At 36.1% G+C, this 20,044-nt stretch overlaps 1 protein-coding gene across 4 annotated transcripts in view; it reads left to right on the top strand.

Moving 5' to 3' along the window:
* MYBL1 (MYB proto-oncogene like 1) overlaps positions 1 to 15,428 on the top strand; it is a 32,950-nt gene extending 17,522 nt beyond the window's left edge. The window contains exons 7-16 of one of the 4 annotated variants that reach the window (XM_079795996.1): positions 587 to 658; positions 1,238 to 1,342; positions 4,187 to 4,417; positions 5,458 to 5,826; positions 8,306 to 8,448; positions 9,166 to 9,280; positions 10,029 to 10,145; positions 10,233 to 10,337; positions 10,781 to 10,960; positions 12,809 to 15,428. In XM_079795996.1, coding sequence (XP_079652122.1) covers positions 587 to 658; positions 1,238 to 1,342; positions 4,187 to 4,417; positions 5,458 to 5,826; positions 8,306 to 8,448; positions 9,166 to 9,280; positions 10,029 to 10,145; positions 10,233 to 10,337; positions 10,781 to 10,960; positions 12,809 to 12,937 — 1,566 coding nt within the window. In that variant the 3' untranslated portion in view covers positions 12,938 to 15,428. Of the gene's footprint in view, positions 1 to 586; positions 659 to 1,237; positions 1,343 to 4,183; positions 4,418 to 5,457; positions 5,827 to 8,305; positions 8,449 to 9,165; positions 9,281 to 10,028; positions 10,146 to 10,232; positions 10,338 to 10,780; positions 10,961 to 12,808 lie in introns of all 4 variants that reach the window. The other 3 variants (XM_079795995.1, XM_079795998.1, XM_079795997.1) reach the window with 3 other exon arrangements.
* The last annotated feature ends 4,616 nt before the right edge of the window (positions 15,429 to 20,044 follow it).

Below are 20,044 nucleotides of genomic sequence, written 5' to 3'. Positions count from 1 at the left end.
GAAAAGAAGCAGAATAATTCTTAATCTATTATCAGAGTATTCAAAAGTACATGAATGATTTTGATTTTTTTTTCCTAAGACAAGCAATAGAAGAAGCCTCTGTTTTCATATCTTTCTACCTAGAGGTTGCCACGGGGTGGAAGTAGGAGTAGGAAATATGAAAGTGGAAAAATTTGCTTTAGTTTCCATCTCTGTGAGCGCTTCATAAGAATTAACCCCTTCCTCTGAAAGATAGGAACACAATTACTTTGTCTTCTCCAGGAAATAGAGGAATCCTAATAACAGACTTAAAAAATATTTAGTGGGTATTGTAGTCAATAGAGTGATTGACTGATAAATCTAGGCCAAGTAATTCTCACATTTCATCTAGAACATAGATCTTTCCTAAGTGTTAATACTTTTCATCAGTAAACCCTTAAGAACAGAGTGGTAGTTACTAGATAAGAAACTCTTGTTGGTATGAACATTCAAAGTTAACAGAAATACTTTCTGAGTTTTTAATGTAGCTATTTTGTCAAGAGTTTTTGTGCTTTGTCTCAGATTTTAAAGTGTTATATACAATATTAATGATTTAATTACTTCTTAGATCCCGGGCTATCAGTATGTGTCACCAGAAGGCAATTGTATAGAACATGTTCAGACTTCTGCCTTTATTCAGGTAACTTTTTATTTATAATAAAACAAAGGAAATGCAAACATATTATTGAAAGTCTAATAGTGCTTGTTTCCTCCTCCATAAAACTAGGACAAAAACAATACTATCTGTCCTATTTGCTTTGAGTATTGTCACATTAAAGGAGAAAATTTGTTAAATGGGTTTGAGAAACATAAATTGTACAAATTTAAAGTGATTGTCAACACCAGTAAGATGATTCTTTTATTTTCCAACTTAATGCATTCAGGTTGCAAATGGACATATTTTTGCTAAACTGGTTAAAAATATGTACTAAAAGTCAATAAATTTAAAACATACATTTGTAAATTGATACAGATGATGCAGTATACATGTTTTATGCATTTAAATTTTCCAAATCTTTTCTGTTAAATTGTAAATATTTACCATCAACCTCTTTAGATACCAGAGGGATTATGATACTGGGTATTTGGGATTTAGTAGTATTCAGCTTTAGAGAAAATAGATTTTGTGTTGTGTAGAAGAAAATAAAAATTAAAACACTAATAATAATAAAGAAATTATGTAAGTAGTCTATTTTCTCTTTTATTTAACTTATTTTAGCAACCCTTTGTTGATGAAGATCCTGATAAGGAAAAGAAAATAAAGGAACTTGAGTTGCTTCTTATGTCAGCTGAGAATGAAGTTAGAAGAAAGCGAGTTCCATCGGTAAGAAATTAGGTTAAGTATATAGATTTTATTGTTAGGATCTTTTATATGCTTTTATAGTTCTCATCAGCATTGACTTTTGTATGTCACAAAGTGGAACGCATATTCAGTATGACTTCAGATGTTAATATAGACTAAGAATAGACTTTCTAATTTGTTCCTTTGAGATTGCCTGATTTTGATATGCATCTCTTGTAGCATATTTTACAATGTTCACTATTAAGGTGCTTCTTGAGTCATAAATGTCAAGCAGACTTAAAGTATGATTTTTGATATATATATTTGTGAAAATGATGTGTAGTTTAGATTAGGCTTTGGTTTTATTTTAGACATTCCATGTAATTATGGCCTTAGTAGAAAGACAAATAAGACTTGAAAAATAATTAAATAGATGTGTAAAGATTTATGCACTCCAAAATTGCTTTTATTCTCTCTCTGATTTTTTTTTCCTATTTACTGTATTTCCAATTGAATTCAGTTAATTGGAAAAAGTAATAACATTAAAATATGGAAAAAAGGAACATTTAGACTTTATACTCTCTAAAAAAATTTTTATATGGATGTTGGGTTTTGGTTACCAGGGTACCATGACTACCATTTTACTGAGGAACCATTATAGATTTGTTGCATGAATTTTTGGTAATCCTTATATTAACTCTGTGAAGTAGGTAGTTTATTGTTAGGGGTTCAGAGTCAGGTGTGTATGTTTGTAGCCTTATGGTTTTTCCAGTAGGCCAGCGATCTCCCTTTTTGAATCTTTTTCCCACCTACAAACCCAATTGAAATGCATATGGTTTCAAAGTTCTCTTCAGAAAGTGACTGTAAACTCTATGCTAATAAAATAAAATTTCTTTAATTTCTTGTGTTTTTCTAGGAAACTTTAAAACGAATGGAACTTGTTTAGCAACAGTGTTGAAAACTTGTTTTTTACCTTGTTTAACTTGAAGCTTAACATTTTGTTATTGTGATTCTAGCACATTCTAGCAATTTTTATTTTTAATAGTAATAGGTAACATTGATGAGTGCTTCCTATGGACTGGAGCAATGTGCTCTCTAAATTAATTTTAAATAAATTTAAAAATTCAGCTCCTTAGTTGCACTAGCCACATTTTGGTTGCCTATATGGTTAATGGCTTTCATACTGAGCAGCTTCAGATGTAGAACGTTTTTATCACCTAAGAAAGTTTTATTGGACAGTGCAATACACTTTACATATTGTTTCCTTTCCTCCTCCTACCCCCAGTATAATGAACATATAGCACTGTTTAAGTTTAAGGTGTACAACATAATGATTTGACTTATATATGTTGTGAAATGATTACCACTTAAGTTTAGTGTTAACATCTATCATCTAATGTAGGCACAAAAAATGTTTTTTCCTTATGATAAGAACTCTTAGGTTCTACTCTCTTAACAACTTTCAAATTACATATTGTTTCTTTTTATTTTATTGATTTCCGAGAGGAAGGGAGAGAGATAGAAACATCAATGATGAGAGAGAATCATTGATTCGCTGCCTCCTGCATGCCTACCCCCTGCACTGGGGACCGAGCTCGCAACCTGGGCACGTGCCCTTGACCCAAATCGAACCCGGGACCCTTTAGTCTGCAGGCTGATGCTCTATCCACTGAGCCAAACCAGCTAGGGCTACATATTGTTTCTTAATCATGACTTTTCAAAGTTTCTTTTCTTTTTTTTTTTTTTTTATGGGACACTAGGAAACTATGCTCAAAAGATAAGTAAATTGTCTGGTGTACATCACTGGAGAGAGAAAGAAAATGACACTGTCCCTGACCTCAAAGGATTTACTCTGCAGTGGGAACAGAGGCAGGAAACAGTATATTGTGTGAAAAATAGGTCACACAAGTTTTACGGGAGCACAAAGGAGAGGTGTCTAATTGAGAATCAGGTAGCCAGGGTTCCTGGAAGAAATTATATTTGAGCTCAGTCTTAAAAGATAGGCAGTATATTAGCAAAGTAAATGAACTAGGTCATTATTATAAACGAGGCCCGATGCACGAAGATTCGTGCAAGAATGGTCCTTCCTTCCCCTGGCTGCCAGCACTGCCTTTGCACTGGCCGGAGCCGCCTTTTTGCCTTTGCTCCGCCCAGAGCTGCCTTTCGGCCTTCCCACGCTGCCCAGAGACCCGGAGCTGCTGGGGGCGGGGGGGGTGTGATGCAGGACGCCTGCGTCCTGCCCCGCCCCTGGCCACTTGGTGCCTGCATATGCAAATTAACCCGCCATATTTATTGGGTTAATTTGCATACACACTCCTGATTGGCTGGTGGGCGTTGCAAGGTACAGTCAATTTGCATCCTTCTCTTTTATTAGTGTAGATGGAACAGTAGTGAAAGAGTAGTCAGGTGGAGTACTTTCCAATGTTTTATCTTAAATGAAGAATATAAGTTTTCCCTGGTCAGTAGGTTGGTCAACATTCTAGGGAGCAACAGTTTGAGCAAAGGCACTCTGGGGTAAAAGACTAGCTCATCAGGGAATCACAAGTACTATAGTTGGGTATTCCCTGGGAGGGGGAAGTGTCTTTCGGGAGATGAAGTTTAAAAGGTAGAGGCCAGATTCTAGGAGTTTGGACATGCTTGTTTTATCTCACTATGATTTTGTAAATTTAAAAACACATTTAGAAAAAATAAATAGAATTAAGATATGAAGTTTAATGAAAAATTTTTTTTATCAATTTTGAGGAAAGACAGTATATTTGCCACTATATTTCCAGCTAAAATGTTGTGAAGTATGTTATTCTAGAAAATAACTTATTTAAAATACAAATTTATGCTTAGGTTGAAAATGACAAGTAACATTCACATTTTTTTGTGTGCTTTTAGCAGCCTGGAAGCTTTTCTAGCTGGTCTGGTAGTTTCCTCATGGATGATAGCACATCCAATACTCTAAACAGCCTCGAGGAGCACTCTAGTGAAATTTACAGTATGGATGAAAATCAGACTATGGCTGCTCAGCAGAATTCACCCACAAAGTTCCTGGCCGTGGAGGCAAATGCTGTGCTGTCCTCTCTACAGACCATCCCAGAATTTGCAGAGACTCTAGAACTTATTGAATCTGTAAGTCTGAAATTGTGAGATTATCAAAAGCTCAATTTCAGTTACATAGTTTCATGTTTAGAAACTCAGTTGAATGGACACTGACCAGTTTTATGTTAAGCATTAATTTGACATGCTTAATTTCGCTCTGATATTTTGCAGTGGTTTCTGGAAAAAATATGTAAATCTTTCTCAACTATGTACCTTGCATAGAATTTTTTAAAATTTAAAATTTAACAATTTATTCTTTGTTATACAATTTGTACAAATATATTAGAGATAGTTGGGAACCAGAGAAAACTATAAGGAAGAAAATTAAAATTTTCCATAAGCAAAGAGTTAATAATTTAAGGTATTTCCTTTCAGGTGTGTTTTATACATATAAAACATAGATATACATATATTTTTAAAGTCAAAGATGCATTTATATATTATGCTTCTATATAACCCCCCACATTATATCATGAGCATGTCCCTGTTTTCTTAACTATTTTTTAATTTGAATTTTAATGGTTTCATAGTATTCTATCATATGTATGTAACAAAATTTATTTACCCAATATACTATTATTGAACATTTAGGTGATGTTCAGTTTTTCAGTATTATGTAAAGCTTTGTGCAAAATTATGTATGAGGTTAAATTGCATTTTTGGATCAAAGTGTATGACCATTTTGTAGATGTTCCCTACACAATCCCAAATGATTATGTAGAAATTGATAGTATTTTTCTGATGTGGAATAGAGTGTGAAATTTTATGATGAGTTGTTTTCTGATAATGTACAGTAACTTGTTCCTTTTATTTAAAATACTTTGACATTTTAAATTGCCCAGCTACTGAATTAGATGGAATATTATTTTGGGATATTCCAAATTAGAGTCATAGTAAAACCATAATCTGTTCCTTTCAAATGCTTTTGCTTAAAAAAAGATGAACAAGGAAAGGAAAGCCTATTTCTACTGAGAAAAATGAGTAGCTAATTCACTGTGGAAATTATCCCAAGTTCAAGATCAGATTTCACTAGGTTGCAACATTAAGTCAAAGAATTTGATTTATTGCAGGATCCTGTAGCATGGAGTGATGTCACCAGCTTTGATCTTACTGGTGCTACTGCTTCTCCTGTCAAGTCCACTCCAGTTAAACTGATGCGAATTCAGCACAATGAAGGCGCCATGGAATGTCAGTTTAATGTCAGCCTTGTACTTGAAGGAAAAAAAAACAGTTGCAGTGGTGCAGAAAGTGAGGTGGTTCCTTTAACATCCCCAAATGTGGCCAAGTTTAGTACTCCACCAACCATTCTCAGAAAGAAGAGAAGAACGCGAGTGGGTCAGTCCCCAGGCAGTGAACTTAGTGATGGCACGTTCAACGATGGCAGTAATACAGCATTAAAACACACACCGGTGAAAACACTACCATTTTCTCCTTCACAGGTAGTAATGTTTCTGTTTATCTTTTCAAATGTTGATGAGCTAGATTAAATTACATCTTTAATATCTTGCTAGTGGCTCATTGCTTTGATATCATATAGAAAATGGGAATGTACTTAAATGTATGCATGAGCATGCTAAGCTCTGATAAATTAGAAGGTATCTCACAAAGTATAGTAGTGGCATTAGAGTGTCTTACAATTTTTAGAGCTAAAAGCAATGTTTTAGATGTAGTTCCACATCTTTAATAGGCCTCATCAGGAAATAGACCCAGAAAGGTAAAATGATTTGTCTACATTATCTAATGGCAGAGCTGAGACTGATATCAAGTATTCTGAGTAGCTATTCAACAGATATCAGGTATATTTAGCCATAGACAACTGCTCACTGTAAGAATTTTATGTCAGAAGATTTTCTAAGGATGTCAGTAACTACCTGCTTTTTCCTGTAGTTTTTATGTGCCCCGGCAGCAGATACTTATATCAAAGCAAACTGTATCTCTTTTTCTAATTTCTTTTTCTTAGGCTATGTGCTAAAACACTTTTTAAAAAGCATATATTTTTATTTATTTCTCTTTTTTTAGTCCTCACCCGAGGGTATTTTTTTCCATTGATTTTTAGGGCGAAGAGATTTTTAGAAGAGATAGGGAAAGACAGAGAGAGAAACATTGATGTGAGAGAAACATGTCGATTGGTTGCCTCCTGCACAAGCCCTGACCAGGTCCCGGGAGGAGCCTGCAACCCAGGTGCTTGACCGGAATCGAGCATGGGACCCTATGGTCTGCAGGCCGAAGCTCTATCCACTGAGCCAAACCGGCTAGGGCCTAAATACTTTTATTATAGCATTTCAGTTAATCCCCTTTCAAAAAACCTTAGGAGGTCAGTGGAATGAAATTCGGAAGTTAAGCAAGTTGTTCAGGTTAGTTAGTAAGAGATAGAGCTGGAGTTTGGTGTCCTGACAGAGATTAAAACGTTTTATGGGAGAAGAAGGAAATTTAATGCTCAAATAAACCTGGAGGGTGCTGAGTTATTATTGGAGGTGTTTTGATGTTGGGAAGATGAGGGGAGTCTGGCAAGACACAATCACCATGTTTTCTGAAACTTGTGCCTTCTCCCCCTTCAGGGGGTGTCATTTACATAGATTGCAATGTGAATAGTGTGACCCCCACCCCAGCCCTCAAAATTACAAAGCTCCTAGAGGAAGGTAAAACAGGCTTGGGCACACTAGTAATTTTTTGGTGGAGTGTAAATTCTAAGGTGGAAAGTGGCTGAGAAGGTGAGACATGATTATAAAGACCTTATATTCAATGGCAAAGAGCTTGAATTTTATCCTATAATTGACTAGAGGCCCGGTGCATGAAAATTCATGCACTGGAGGCAGGGGTCCCTCAGCCCAGCCTGCCCCCTCTCACAGTCTGGGAGCCCTCAGGGGCAGAAGGCGACCCAGTGATCAGGGGAAGGTGATGCCCCTATCACACCTCTGCTGCTGCCATTGCTGGCAGCGCAAGCCTTGGGCGGCCCTGGGCGGCTGAGCAGCCGACATCTGAGGCTTGCCTGTGCCTCGGGCCGGCCCTGGGGGGCTGAGGGCCCTGGGGGACTCCGGAAGCAGGGGCACGGAGCAGCCGGACCCATCTGGACTGGGCACCACGATCTTGTGGCTGTGGGGGCCACCATCTTTGTGAAGGCGTGATGGTCAATTAGCATATTCCCTCTTTATTAGATAGGATGGGCATTGCTGCAGGGTTTTAAGAGGGTTTGACTGCTAATTTTAGGGTTAAATATTTTTCAAATATTAGGATCCGAAAGTGATAGAGCTAAAATTCATCCCGTATGGCAATTTCCACTTCTTTCTACCTCTATTTCTAATCTATTAGCTACAAAAATAAATTAGTACTTCACAGTTGTATGTAAGTTAAGATCCAGTGAGTAAAGTGTGTCATTTGGAAAATAGACTGTGTGATACCAGTTTTGGCTGCTTGGAGGTTCTGAGCTGTGTTGTAAATAGTAAATTTGCCAGACAGCTGGATTTCTCATCAGCAAAGCATTATTCTGAATTCGAAGTATTCTCATAGAAAAGGACACTTACGATAACTTATTAATAAACGAATAAAACTTTTTTTCAGTTACACTGTTGTGCAAAACTGTTACATTTAACACAGCAGCTGTTTATGGTTTCTGGATTCTTATTTGATAACATCTTGTTTTAAAGGTTTTGTACTGTTTCTTAACTTTTGAATATTTGTTAAACAACTATTTCTTGAATGCCTTTTATGTGCTAAACACTGTTCTAATTTCTGGGAAGGCAGTGATGAACAAAACAAAAATTCCTGCCCTTCTGGAGCTTAATTTTCCTTGAGTAGAATGTAAATGTGGTATTATTGGCAATCCTTTTCTAAGAAAAATTGGGAAACAATTTGAAAATTTTATCAGTTTAATAGAATTATGTTCTAGAAATTGTCTATAAACTCTCTTCTTTTTTTTAGTTTTTCAACACATGCTCTGGAAATGAACAAGTTAATATAGAGAATCCTTCATTTACATCAACCCCTATTTGTGGGCAGAAAGTTCTTATTACAACTCCTCTTCATAAGGAAACAACTCCCAAAGATCAAAAGGAAAATGTAGGGTAAGTAGATATTAAAGAATTATGTTAGAGAAAATTAGAAGATTAGATTTTAAGAATAGATTAACATTTTATCCATTTATGCACATATCATAATCCCTATCCATATGGGACTTAGAACTGAAAAAAAATCATCACCTTACATTTTATTCTTAGGAGACTGAAAACCAGCTAAATGTAGTGTAAAACTTTGAATTCAAGCAAAACAACATTTTTACTGTGTTTTTTTTCCCCTACATTAGTTCTCTTTTCTATTTTAAGATAATTGATTGGAGTAAGAATTAGTTTAAGCAGGCATACTCTACAATTGTCCTGTAATCTATAATAATAAAAGCGTAATATGCTAATTAGACTGGACAGCCAGATGTCCTGCCGGATGAAGCCGCAGCAGCTGAGGCAGAGGCAGTTAGGGGCGATCAGGCAGGCAGGCAAGTGGTTACGAGTGATCAGGCAGGCAGGCAAGTGGTTAGGGGCGATGAGGCAGGCAGGCAGGCGAGCGCTTATGAGCCAGTTGGCCGGATTCTGAGAGGGTGCAGGCTGGGCTGAGGGACCCTGTCCCCCCTCCCCCCATGCATGAATTTCGTGCACTGGGCCCCTAGTGTTTAAATAAAGCATGTGTATATGCAAGATAAATTAGTGTGTGCTTTTTATCATGACTTTGCCTTAATTCCTATGAAGACAAATTTTGATTGTAATACAAATATCTAAATGATTGGATAGGTTTAGAACACCTACGATCAGAAGATCTATATTGGGTACCACACCAAGAACTCCTACTCCTTTTAAAAATGCACTAGCTGCTCAGGAGAAAAAATATGGACCGCTAAAGATTGTGGTATGTATACTCTTTTTAAGAATTTTCCTAATTTTAATAAAAACAAAGTTTTATTTTTATCCTTGGTTTTTAACATTTTTAAAAATGCTGTTCACTGAAGGTGATAAAAATTTTATCTCTTATAAGTTTGAATTTGTGTTAATCTTTCTTTTTTGACGTGTAAATAAGCCTTTGCTTGGCTATTGTGAATTTTTACTTTATGCTCTATCATCTAGAGAGAGCAAACCAAGTGTCAGCAGAGCTCTTTTTGTAATTTCAGCAGTAGTTATCTGTAGTAGAATAAAATAATTTTAATATACATAAGCACTTTCCTAATACTTTTAAAATTGATTGATCAGGATATCTCTTTAAGGCTCAGTTTCCTCTTCTGTTCAATGGAGTTGATAAAACACACTCCAGAGGGTTATTGTGAAGATAAAAGAGACAATAGAAGTAAATCTGGTGGAACTAAGTTTTAAGTAAAATGTGCTTAATTAGTTGCTTCTAATAAAAATAATTTTAATAATAGTGCAGGCAACAATAGTTCATATATATGTGAAAAAGTGCCACACTTCATTTAATGCTTACAAGGTACAATATTGTTTTGTCATAAAACTGGTTAGTTGATTAATTTATTCAACTTATGTATCAAAAGGGGACTGTGAGAAAATTAAGCCACTAATAAAAAGTATAAAAGCTGGGTTTTTATATGGGAGAAAAAGGAATTTGTATAAAAGACTTTTTAAAAACCCTTTAAAAAACAATTTAGTCACAGCCACTTGCCTTTCTGGAAGAAGATATTCGGGAAGTTTTAAAAGAAGAAACTGGAACGGACATATTCCTCAAAGAAGAAGATGAACCTGTTTACAAAAGCTGCAAACAAGAGGTAATCTTTTGGTGTCATTGTTAATAAAAACCTTATCATGGCCAAGTGACTTTGCCATATGTTTTTATTGTAAATTATTCATTCTAGCATACTGCTTCCGTGAAGAAAGTCAGAAAATCTCTAGTTTTGGATAATTGGGAAAAAGAAGAACCAGGTCCTCAACTATTGACTGAAGACATTCCAGACACACAGGTTTGTAAAGCTTTTTAAAAATAATGGTTGCTGTGAGTCCTAGTGCTTCTTGTTTCTTACTCATTGTGTTCTATTCATTAGAGCGTCATATAAAGTTTCCTTTAGTGTTATTCTGCTTAATTCAGAAAGAAGCATGTAACTGTAGAGAATATTTATTTTTTACTTCCTTGCTTTTTATATGTTTTTGTTTTGAGAGGAGTTGAGTCTCTTTTGTGTATGATATAAAAAAAATGGTAGTTCTTAAAACTTTAAATTTCAGTATTTATCTTTGGTTCATTTCTGAAATATTTAATTCTACTACATTACTAGAAATTTCATCGGAGTCAAACTTTCTTAGAGGAAAATTAACAAGGCTTCCACTACCCTTACTCAGTAGTCCCTCTATTTGTCACTGTTTTTGAATTAGTTATTTTATTTTCCTCTTTCTTTTTTCTCTCTCTTAGTCAGAAAATATATTTACAACATCTTTATTAATGATACCATTATTGGAAATACATGACAATAGGTGCAACTTGACTCCTGAAAAACAAGATATAAATTCAACCAACAAAACATATACACTTAATAAAAAGAAACCAAACCCTAACACTTCCAAAGTTGTCACATTGGAAAAGAATCTTCAGGTATGAATTTATAAATTTCTTTTAATGATTTTCATTATTGTTTATTCAGTTATCACTTTGGACTTACTGATCACAAATTATGCTTTTTCTTTTTAAATTAGACATTGACTATAACAGTAACTAAACATTCATTATTATTTTGTCACTCAAACTAGACTTGGGCTTTTGAGGGACTTCTTTATCAGGCCACATATAAACTAAACAATTGGAACTGTAGCGAGAGACTTGTCTGGTGATTTCCTAATCACTATTTCATTTTTTCCTTCATTTCCTTCATTTCCTTCATTTCCTCCCTCCCTCCCTCCCTTCCTCCCTCCCTCCCTTCCTCCATCCCTCTCTTCCTTCCTCCCTTCCTTCCTCCCTCCCTCCCTCCCCCCTCCCTTCTTCCCTCCCTCTCTTCCTCCCTCTCTCTTTTCCACATTGGTTAATAAAATTATATAGGTTTCAGGTGTATAATTCTATATTGCATCTTCTGTATTATATTGTATTGTGTGTTTACCACCCCAAGTCAAGTCTCCTTTCATCACCATTTATACCCCTTTTACCCTCTTCTACTTCTATCCACCCCTTTTCCCTTTGGTGATCACCATAATGTTGTTGGTGTCTATGAGGTGTGTGTGTGTTTACTTAATCCCTTCACCTTTTCACCCAGCCCTGCAACCCCCCTCCTGCCTGTTCTCTGTATCTATAAGTCTGTTTCTATTTTGTTTGCTAGTTTATTTTGTTCATTAGATTTCACATGAGTGAAATCATATGGTTTGTCTTTCTCTGACTGGCTTATTTCACTTAGCATAATACTCTTCAGGTCCATCCATGCAGTTGCAAAAGGTAAGATATCCTTCTTTACAGCTGTACTACTGTATTCCATTGTGTAAATGTACCACAGCTTTTTTACCCATTCATCTACTGATGGACACTTGGGCTGCTTCCAAATCTTGGTCATTGTAAATAATGCTGCAATGAACATTGGTGTGTGTATTATTTCATTTTTAAACTAAAGATATCTAAATTCACTTCTGGCACCTCTTTTCCTATAACACGTAAATATAGCCCCAATTGCTACTTGAAAGGGTAAGTGGTTGGAATCAGTTGCAGCTTGATTTTGTTGGTATAATGATTTCCAGTGAACTTTTTGGCTCAAAAGTTGTAAAACAAAGTCCTTTTTTTTTCCTGTTGCTATGCAGCCATTATGTAGTTGCAAATGAATGCTGGAAATTTTTTACTATGTTATCTAAGAATTCAAACCAGAGAACTTGAGAGTTCATTGAGGAGGAAGTTTCCTTTATACCACAATGACTGCAGCACCAGCATCCCTGACATTTAAGCATTCCTTGAAAACATCTTTGGCAATCAAGTATAGCCACCTCATGTCTGTCATGAGCCAGTGCTCTTCAAAGAGCCTTGCAGCATATTCTCTTAATTCATTTAAGATAATTTGATTTCCTAGTGTTTAATACAAAGCTTTTCAGGAAAATTCATTACACAGCAGGTCATACCTGTAAGGTAATAATCTTCATAATAAGGGCATAAAACACATGAAACAAACATAAACTTGGCTTTGTGCTATGACTGTATTTCTTACTTTGCAAGACATAAAGCTTTTAAACTGCCTCCACAGGCGTGTGAACAATATAGATAGCCAAAGAAATGACCATAAATATTTCAGTATGTAATTTTAAAGCATAACATTATTTAAAAAGAATCACAATGCCATTATCCAAACATTTTTATAACTACTTATCAAATATCCAATCAATTAAAATAATTAACTTTTGATCGTGTAATTGTGAAGTAGTATGGATAATTGTTTTAGTAAGTTTAACATTACTATTAATATTTCCTCTCTAGTCAAACTGTGAATGGGAAACAGTGGTTTATGGGAAGACAGAAGACCAACTCATCATGACTGAACAAGCAAGAAGATATCTGAGCACTTACACAGCTACCAGCAGCACTTCAAGAGCTCTCATACTGTAATTGTTATTAAAGCTGATGAAATGCCCCACTCCCTTAGTATAGCCTATACTAAATTAGGTTGCAATGAAATTTGTGTCAATTAATTGTTTTTAAGGTTTTAATACAGCCCTAAAACGGTTTGCATCTTTTTTCATACTAAGCAGGCAGAAAGCTAAGCCGCTTAAGGGGTAGGAAGTTTTGTAATTTATCTTTTAAGATATGAGATTTTTAAAAATTGTTTTTAAAGAGCAAGATGGGAAAATCATATTAGACTGTTTATGGATATTCTAAAAGCAAATTCTCACATATTTTCTTCAGAAGATATATGTTGTTACTCTCTTAATGCTGCAGTTTTGTTACAGAGTATGTGTAATTTCTGAAATTAGTCTATGTATGGGAAGCACACATGGTTTTATGAAGTACTTTTGCCAACGTGCTGATTTACTTAGCCTACCATTTACAAAGAAACACAATGGAAAGGAAGTTGAAGGATAGAACGTTGCACTACTAAATTTTGGTATTTTTCAAAAACAATAAAATTAACTACAGTGTTAAATGTATTTATTTGAGCATAGTACTGAAAACAAAATGCATGGAAAAGGGTTTTTTATTTTGTAAAGAGTCAGTATTTTCTTCCATAAGTCTCAGAAGATCTGGGAGTTTGTTGAATGTATTGTACAGTATATCGGAGCAGGAAAACTTTGTAAATTGGAAAGAAGTCTGTTTTTATAATTTATTTTCATTTTTAAAGCTTAAATGTAGATATTTATACCTATACAGGGTGTCTAGAAGCCAGTGTTGTTTCCTGTTGTTATAGCTAACATAAGAACAATTTTGACTTTTAAGTATGAAACAGTAGTAAGTTATAGCTGCAAAGAATACAATATCTATACTGTTTGTCACATCTACCTAAGTATTGCACTATGCCCTTTAAATCATGTTGGTTACAAAGTAGTTCTAAAAATGTACTAAATAATAATTTAATATTTTCTTTTTAAATTATACGGGGAGGGTTCATATAAATTAATCTGGTAATTTGTATATGTGTTTGAAATTTTTGCATTTTGTTTAAAAAATAATATGGTACTTTGGTCCCTAAAAACAGTTTGCACTTAGAAGTTTGTTATATTTACTCTATGTTTCAGAAATAGAGAACATTATCTTTTATTTATAAAAATATTTTGTCCTTTTAAAAAATGTTTTGTGTTTCTCTACAGGTTACAACAGTTGCTTCAGTTGCCTGTTTTAGGTGTTTGCACTTATTTTATTTCTTCTTGAAAGAATGTCTTTATTTGCTTTTGTGTAGAGATTTTATGTAATATTTTTGAGGCATATAATAGTGTGCTGTCAACTTAAACACTGACAGGTAAATAGAATTGTACACTGTAGTTTTAATTTTTATTTATAATTGACACACTCTCTCCCTCTCCACCCCTGAAGTATGCTGCTATGAGAGAAGGAAAGAGCGACCACCACTTGCACTGTTTGAAAAGAGAAAAAGCAAATGATGGCAGGTTCTCAAGTTAACTTAATGGAATCAACCATTACCAGGCAGATTCTTGCAAATACCAAAATACTATGCCTTTAAGACAAAAATAGCTTAAGACTTTCTGATGTCTCTATGTTAACAAAAATGGAAATACTAAGTATCTTAATGCCTAGCTCTTGAACAGTAGACCTAATAAGAGTTTTAAGCTATTTAAATCCACTAGCTCATTGTTGCATATCAGATGTAGTGAGAAGTGAAGAAAATGTCTAGTACTAAGATTATGCCTTGTTGATAACAGATGGACCAATTGGAATCTTCTTAGCATCTTTGTTAAGTATGTTGATTGCTTCCTAATTAGTGAATTCTCACAGAAATTTCACTTTGTAAAACCGATGATTGTAGCAAAATCATACTGGATCATTTCAATTTTAGTTGCCTTGAACTAATAGCACATAATGGTTCATTTTTTTGTTTTCTTTTTTTTTAATTTTTAATTTATGTAGCCCTTGGATGTACATAGTATCCAATCACCAAAGTATAATATCTTAGGAGAGCTATATTTTTTAAAGCATAATTTTTCTTAAGCATTAAATTATTCCAAAGGTAGTATATTGCAAAGAAGCCTGGGATTATTGGATATAGTACTACTTGGGTTGGTATTGGTTGAATCCTTCAGTTAACTGCTTTGTTGCTTTTTGCAAGAACTTTTAAAATCTTAAGCATGTCAGGCATCTTAAGTCACCTTTATACTGTTGTGTTCATTTGAATTTCTTTCAGTATGTTATAAAAATGCCAGACATACATGTAGCAGCCATACTTGCATGGAAACTGGTACACATATATAATACTGTATTTCGTTGTAAGGTTTTCATATTAATACAGCAATTACCCTGACTAAATTGAGTTTCTTGATGTATGGGGAAACTTTCCATTGCGAGAGAATCTCGCTTACAGTGTTGACTATTAACATTAGAAATAAAGCATCTGTGTACAAGTTGATTTGGCATTGCTCATTTCCCTTTGGTTTTTTGTGTTAATCTATTCATTGAACCTTAAGGACTCACCCCAAGATTCTATCCTTAGAGCTCTTTTCTCCTTTATGGGTGATTTTATCTGTTAACACAATTCTTGAGCCTCTTTCTGAGCCATACTTGAAACTGTCTTTCAATAGTTCCATATGACTCTCTGTCCTCTGAAATGCATCATGTCCTCTTTTTCTCAACTTGGACCTGCCCTGCCTTTGTTCTGCCCCTTAGTAGTGTGGCCTTCCCTTTGATCATCCAATGAGAAGTCTCCTGTCCTTCCCTCACCCCTCACATTGAAATCTGTTGTAAATTCTCAGCCTGCATAAGACCACTGTTCTAGTTCCATTCCTTAATCACTTAATTGGATTATTTCACTTAATCACTCTGATCTCCATTCTACCGACATGTGAAGAAACCGTTCAGTGACATCTGGGTGTCACCTGGGCATCACCTGGGCAAGGCCAACTGGTCCCCTAGTCAGGTCTGTGCATTACTACATTGCCTGGGTGAATTCATCCAGATGTTACCTTTAGCCTTCTAGGCTCAGAAATTTGATGGATTCACCTGCCAGCAATGAGTTTACCTCTCAGTAGACTGCTTATATTAAGTGTGTGAGACTGACACATGAAACCAGTGTGCAATGTAACTGCTGAGAGGAAAAGGCAGATCTCTTCTTATCCTAGCTAATAAAGAGGGAATATGCTAACCTTCATGCCATTGCAAAGATAGTGGCACCCACAGCCAATAAGGAGGGAATATATTAATTGACTGCCCCGCCCTCAAAGATGGTGGCGCCCAGTCTCCTCAGCTCCGCGCACCTGCCTCCAGAGTCCCCCAGTCCCTTCAGTCCCCCAGCTGCCCAGGGCCAGCCAAGGCTTGCGCTGCCAGCAGTGGCAGCAGCAGAGGTGTGATGGGGCATTGCCTTCCCCTGATCGCCAGGTTGCCTCCTGCCCCTGAGGACTCCCGGACTGTGAGAGGGGGCAGGCCGGGCTGAGGGATCCCCCTTCCAGTGCATGAATTTTCACACACTGAGCCTCTAGTATTAAGCATAAACACATATAGAAAGCAGATCTGTCACATTTCTCATATTCAGAGACCTTCCATAGTTGTCTGATGCCTAAATAATTCTTCACTTCCTAATCTGGACTGGTGACTTGGGTCTTCCAAGAACATTTATGCGCATGCTCCTGTCTCCATGCCTGCGTGTGCAATGTTCTCTCTGCATCACTGCGTTTGTCTCCCTAGCCTATTAACATCTTACTCAACCTTCAGGGCACAGGTCCATGAATCGTTTCCTCATTATCTTGGTGCTTCCATAAAACTCCCACTAGACTTTGGTTTGAAAAGTAGGGGTTGCTATCTATAGCTCCTGTGTCTAGCAGGGTACTTAGAAAATCTCAGTAAGTATTAAATTGAAGAATTTTAAAAAATTAGTCATGACTTGAAGAATATTAACCATACTTATTTTATGCAACAGATTATAAATAGCTTTGGTTTATTAGTTATCTGCATGACACCAGTTTTGCTTTATAGTCAGTAAACTATTTTGTGAAAATCTTATAGCTCATTTTATAATCATGTTATTTCCTGCTCTATTTATCCAGTTATAGAGTGATGGGCTTGCCAGCCAATCAGAATTTTAACTGTAATATAACACAGATGGTAGTTTTTGAAGAGGCACTTCACTCTGAGAAGTGAAAATTTATTTTTAAGTAAGTTCTGGAGGGTAAAATGAACCAAGTGAAATTGCATCCAAACATTACACTTTCCCCCCTTTCTTGCTTTAAAACAATGGATATGGTCAAGAATATGTGAAATACATCACACACCAAGATGAAATGCACCAGGAAAAAAAAATTATTTATGGCTGACGTGTTGGGAAGAGAGTTTTTTGAAAACTTTGTAGTATCTTGGCATTAGTACATTAAAAGCTGTTGAATTTGAGCACTCAGTATTGAAAGCAGTGTAGTACACTGTCCTTATTTCTGAAGGTCTCAGACCTGGGTGCTTATTCTAATTCCAAGTACAGAATGTGCTAGATTGGAGTGGATTTTCCTGGCCAGCACGGGGAAAGAGGGAGGGTAAATTGACTTTATTCTGATTTTACTACTGTCATTTTGCCAATCCAGAGCTCAAAAGATTAGACCAGATTCTGACATAATTTCCTAAGCCCCAGTACAATTAGCAATTATTTATTCTTTCAACTAGCAATGGATACTTAACTGAGTGCTTACAGTACCTGGTGCTAGGTCCTAGAGATACTGTGATAAATGGGACATGACCCTTTCCTTAAGGAAGCCGATGTTCTAGAAGGGGAGATGAATAAGTGTGTAATAGAAATTGCGTATCTTCTCCTTTGGCCGCAAGTGAGATCAATAGCCAAGTTTACTATTTTATTTGTGGGTACTCATTTGAGAATAAGAAAATGGTTGGTCACTACTTGGATAGCGTGGATTCCCCATCCCCCCTATACTATAGGGAATTGTTGGGTTAGCACAACCCAGGGGTCTTGCACCACCCAGAAGTTCACAGACTAACATAGGACAACATAGAGGCTGAAGCCATGTACCAGTCACGTACATTATTTCATTTAATTCTTTCAACAACTCTATTAGGTAAACCTTATTATAATCCACTATTATGGATGAAAACAGACTTAGGTTAAGAGTCTTGTCTAAAATCACACAGTACAATGTTGAGCTGAGATTCAATCAATTGTCTGAGATTTGGGTTGAGTCTTAAATTTAAAATTAAGCATAAGGCACAAAAGAGTATATAGTGTATGTTTCCATTTCTATGAAAGTACAAAACAGGCTAAACCAATTTATGGTATTAGAAGTTAGGATAGTGGTTGCCCTGGGTGGGAGGGTTGCTGAGAGGAAGGAGCCTTGGGGTGGGGGTGGGGGTGTTCATTCATTTATCTAATAAATATGCATCCATGTGTGTGTATGTGGGAAGCATTCTCCCCAGGCATAGGGTTGGGCACACTCTCCTTATTAGAAATCACCACTTACTGAGCTATACTGATGTCCCCTCCACCTCAAAAAAAAAAAAAAAAATCAGCTTAGCTTTGGAAAGAGCAATAGTAGGGATTAGTACACATTTTCATACTTTTGGGCTGGGATATAAAGAGGTGGGTCAGATACCTTAAGAGAGGTAGAATAGTGAAATTTACCATAGAATCAACGTTGATAAAGCCGATATACTTTTTGCCACTTTTATAAATTTATTTTAAACCGAGGTCAACGCTATCTCTTATAGAATGCACAATGAATAGGCATTTACTTTTAGTATTTAAGGAAATTTGCTTATAAGTATTCAGTTATCTCTTAGTATTTTGAACATATATCCTTTTTTAATATAAAAGAGAATACTATAATTTTAATAAGAGAAATCTTGGCAAGTAATAGCTATGCCTCATCACCCACTCTTTAAAATTAGTTCATTGGTTTCTTATTTCTTCTCTGCAGCACTCTCAGAGGTTGTAAATGGCCCATTTTCTGGCCCCTAAACCCCAGATCTGCTTTTTTTTTTTAATTAAATATCTTTTTTATTGTCGATAGTATGCTTTTGAGATGGTGCCGAGCCTCCTTTTCAGGTTCATCTCCCCTCCCCACCTGGTAGCTCTCCCTTTCCGTTCCTCTTCCATTACTACCTTAGGTGAGGTAACTGAGCTGAAGCTGGAGTAGTTGTAACTGCAGAAGCATTTCTTTCACAAAGGCAGGGCTAACGCTGAGGCGAGTTGGTTAAAATGAAATGAGACACTGGGCATCTCTCGCATGTAGGGGATTAGCACCTTTTCCCCAGGTCGTGTATTACTTTACAGATATCTAATTAGTCCTTGATTGTGAGAGCCGGTAGAATATCAGGTAAAATACAGCCACATGAAAATGGTCCTCAGAGGGGAATAAATGACTTAGGGGCAACTTTCAGGAGTCACCTTCAGACTTTTCATAACATTTTGGGGAAATCACTGCAGACAAAGGTATTTTTGTTGGTAGGAAGCAGTAACAGGAAATAGCTAATTGAAACTTTTGTGGGTTACTTACAAAATAAAAAGGATTGTGGTGGAGTCCCAGTAGTATGAAGGAAAGCATTTATGTGCTGCTGAACCTGGATTTCCCTGTAGTGATTTGTAAAAGCCAAATCACTGATGAATATAGGCCACCAGAGGGGCCAGCCCTGAGCAGTGTGCGCCTCCAATGGGGCGTGAAACAAACACATCTCCAGGCTTTTGTCCCATAAGCAGACCAGCTTGGGCAGGAAATTCATCCGAGACTGCTGTGAATTAGAAACTACCAAGTTATGAATGGCCCGTCTGCTCACAGGCCAAAGCTGTTGAATCTCTTAGTCCCCTAACCTTTTTCTAATTGCATCAGCGCATCCAAAAAAAAAAAAAAAAAAAGAAAGAAAGAAAAAAGAAAAAGATTTTATTAGGCATTGTTTTCAGAAGAAATAATAAGGGAAGGCCCAGATAAAGTGTAGCTTTACTTCCTATTTTAGCTATGCATTGCTAGAGAAGGGTTTGTAAAAACGAACAAAATCTACTAGTCTAAAAATCCATTAAAAATGGCGTAAGAGATTGTGCCCTCGGAGGTCCTGGATCTGTCTCTT

Source organism: Cnephaeus nilssonii (assembly GCF_951640355.1).
Source record: "Cnephaeus nilssonii genome assembly, chromosome: 18".
In the NCBI taxonomy this organism is placed as follows: Eukaryota; Metazoa; Chordata; class Mammalia; order Chiroptera; family Vespertilionidae; genus Cnephaeus; species Cnephaeus nilssonii.
This window is presented reverse-complemented; position numbering and strand designations above follow the sequence as displayed.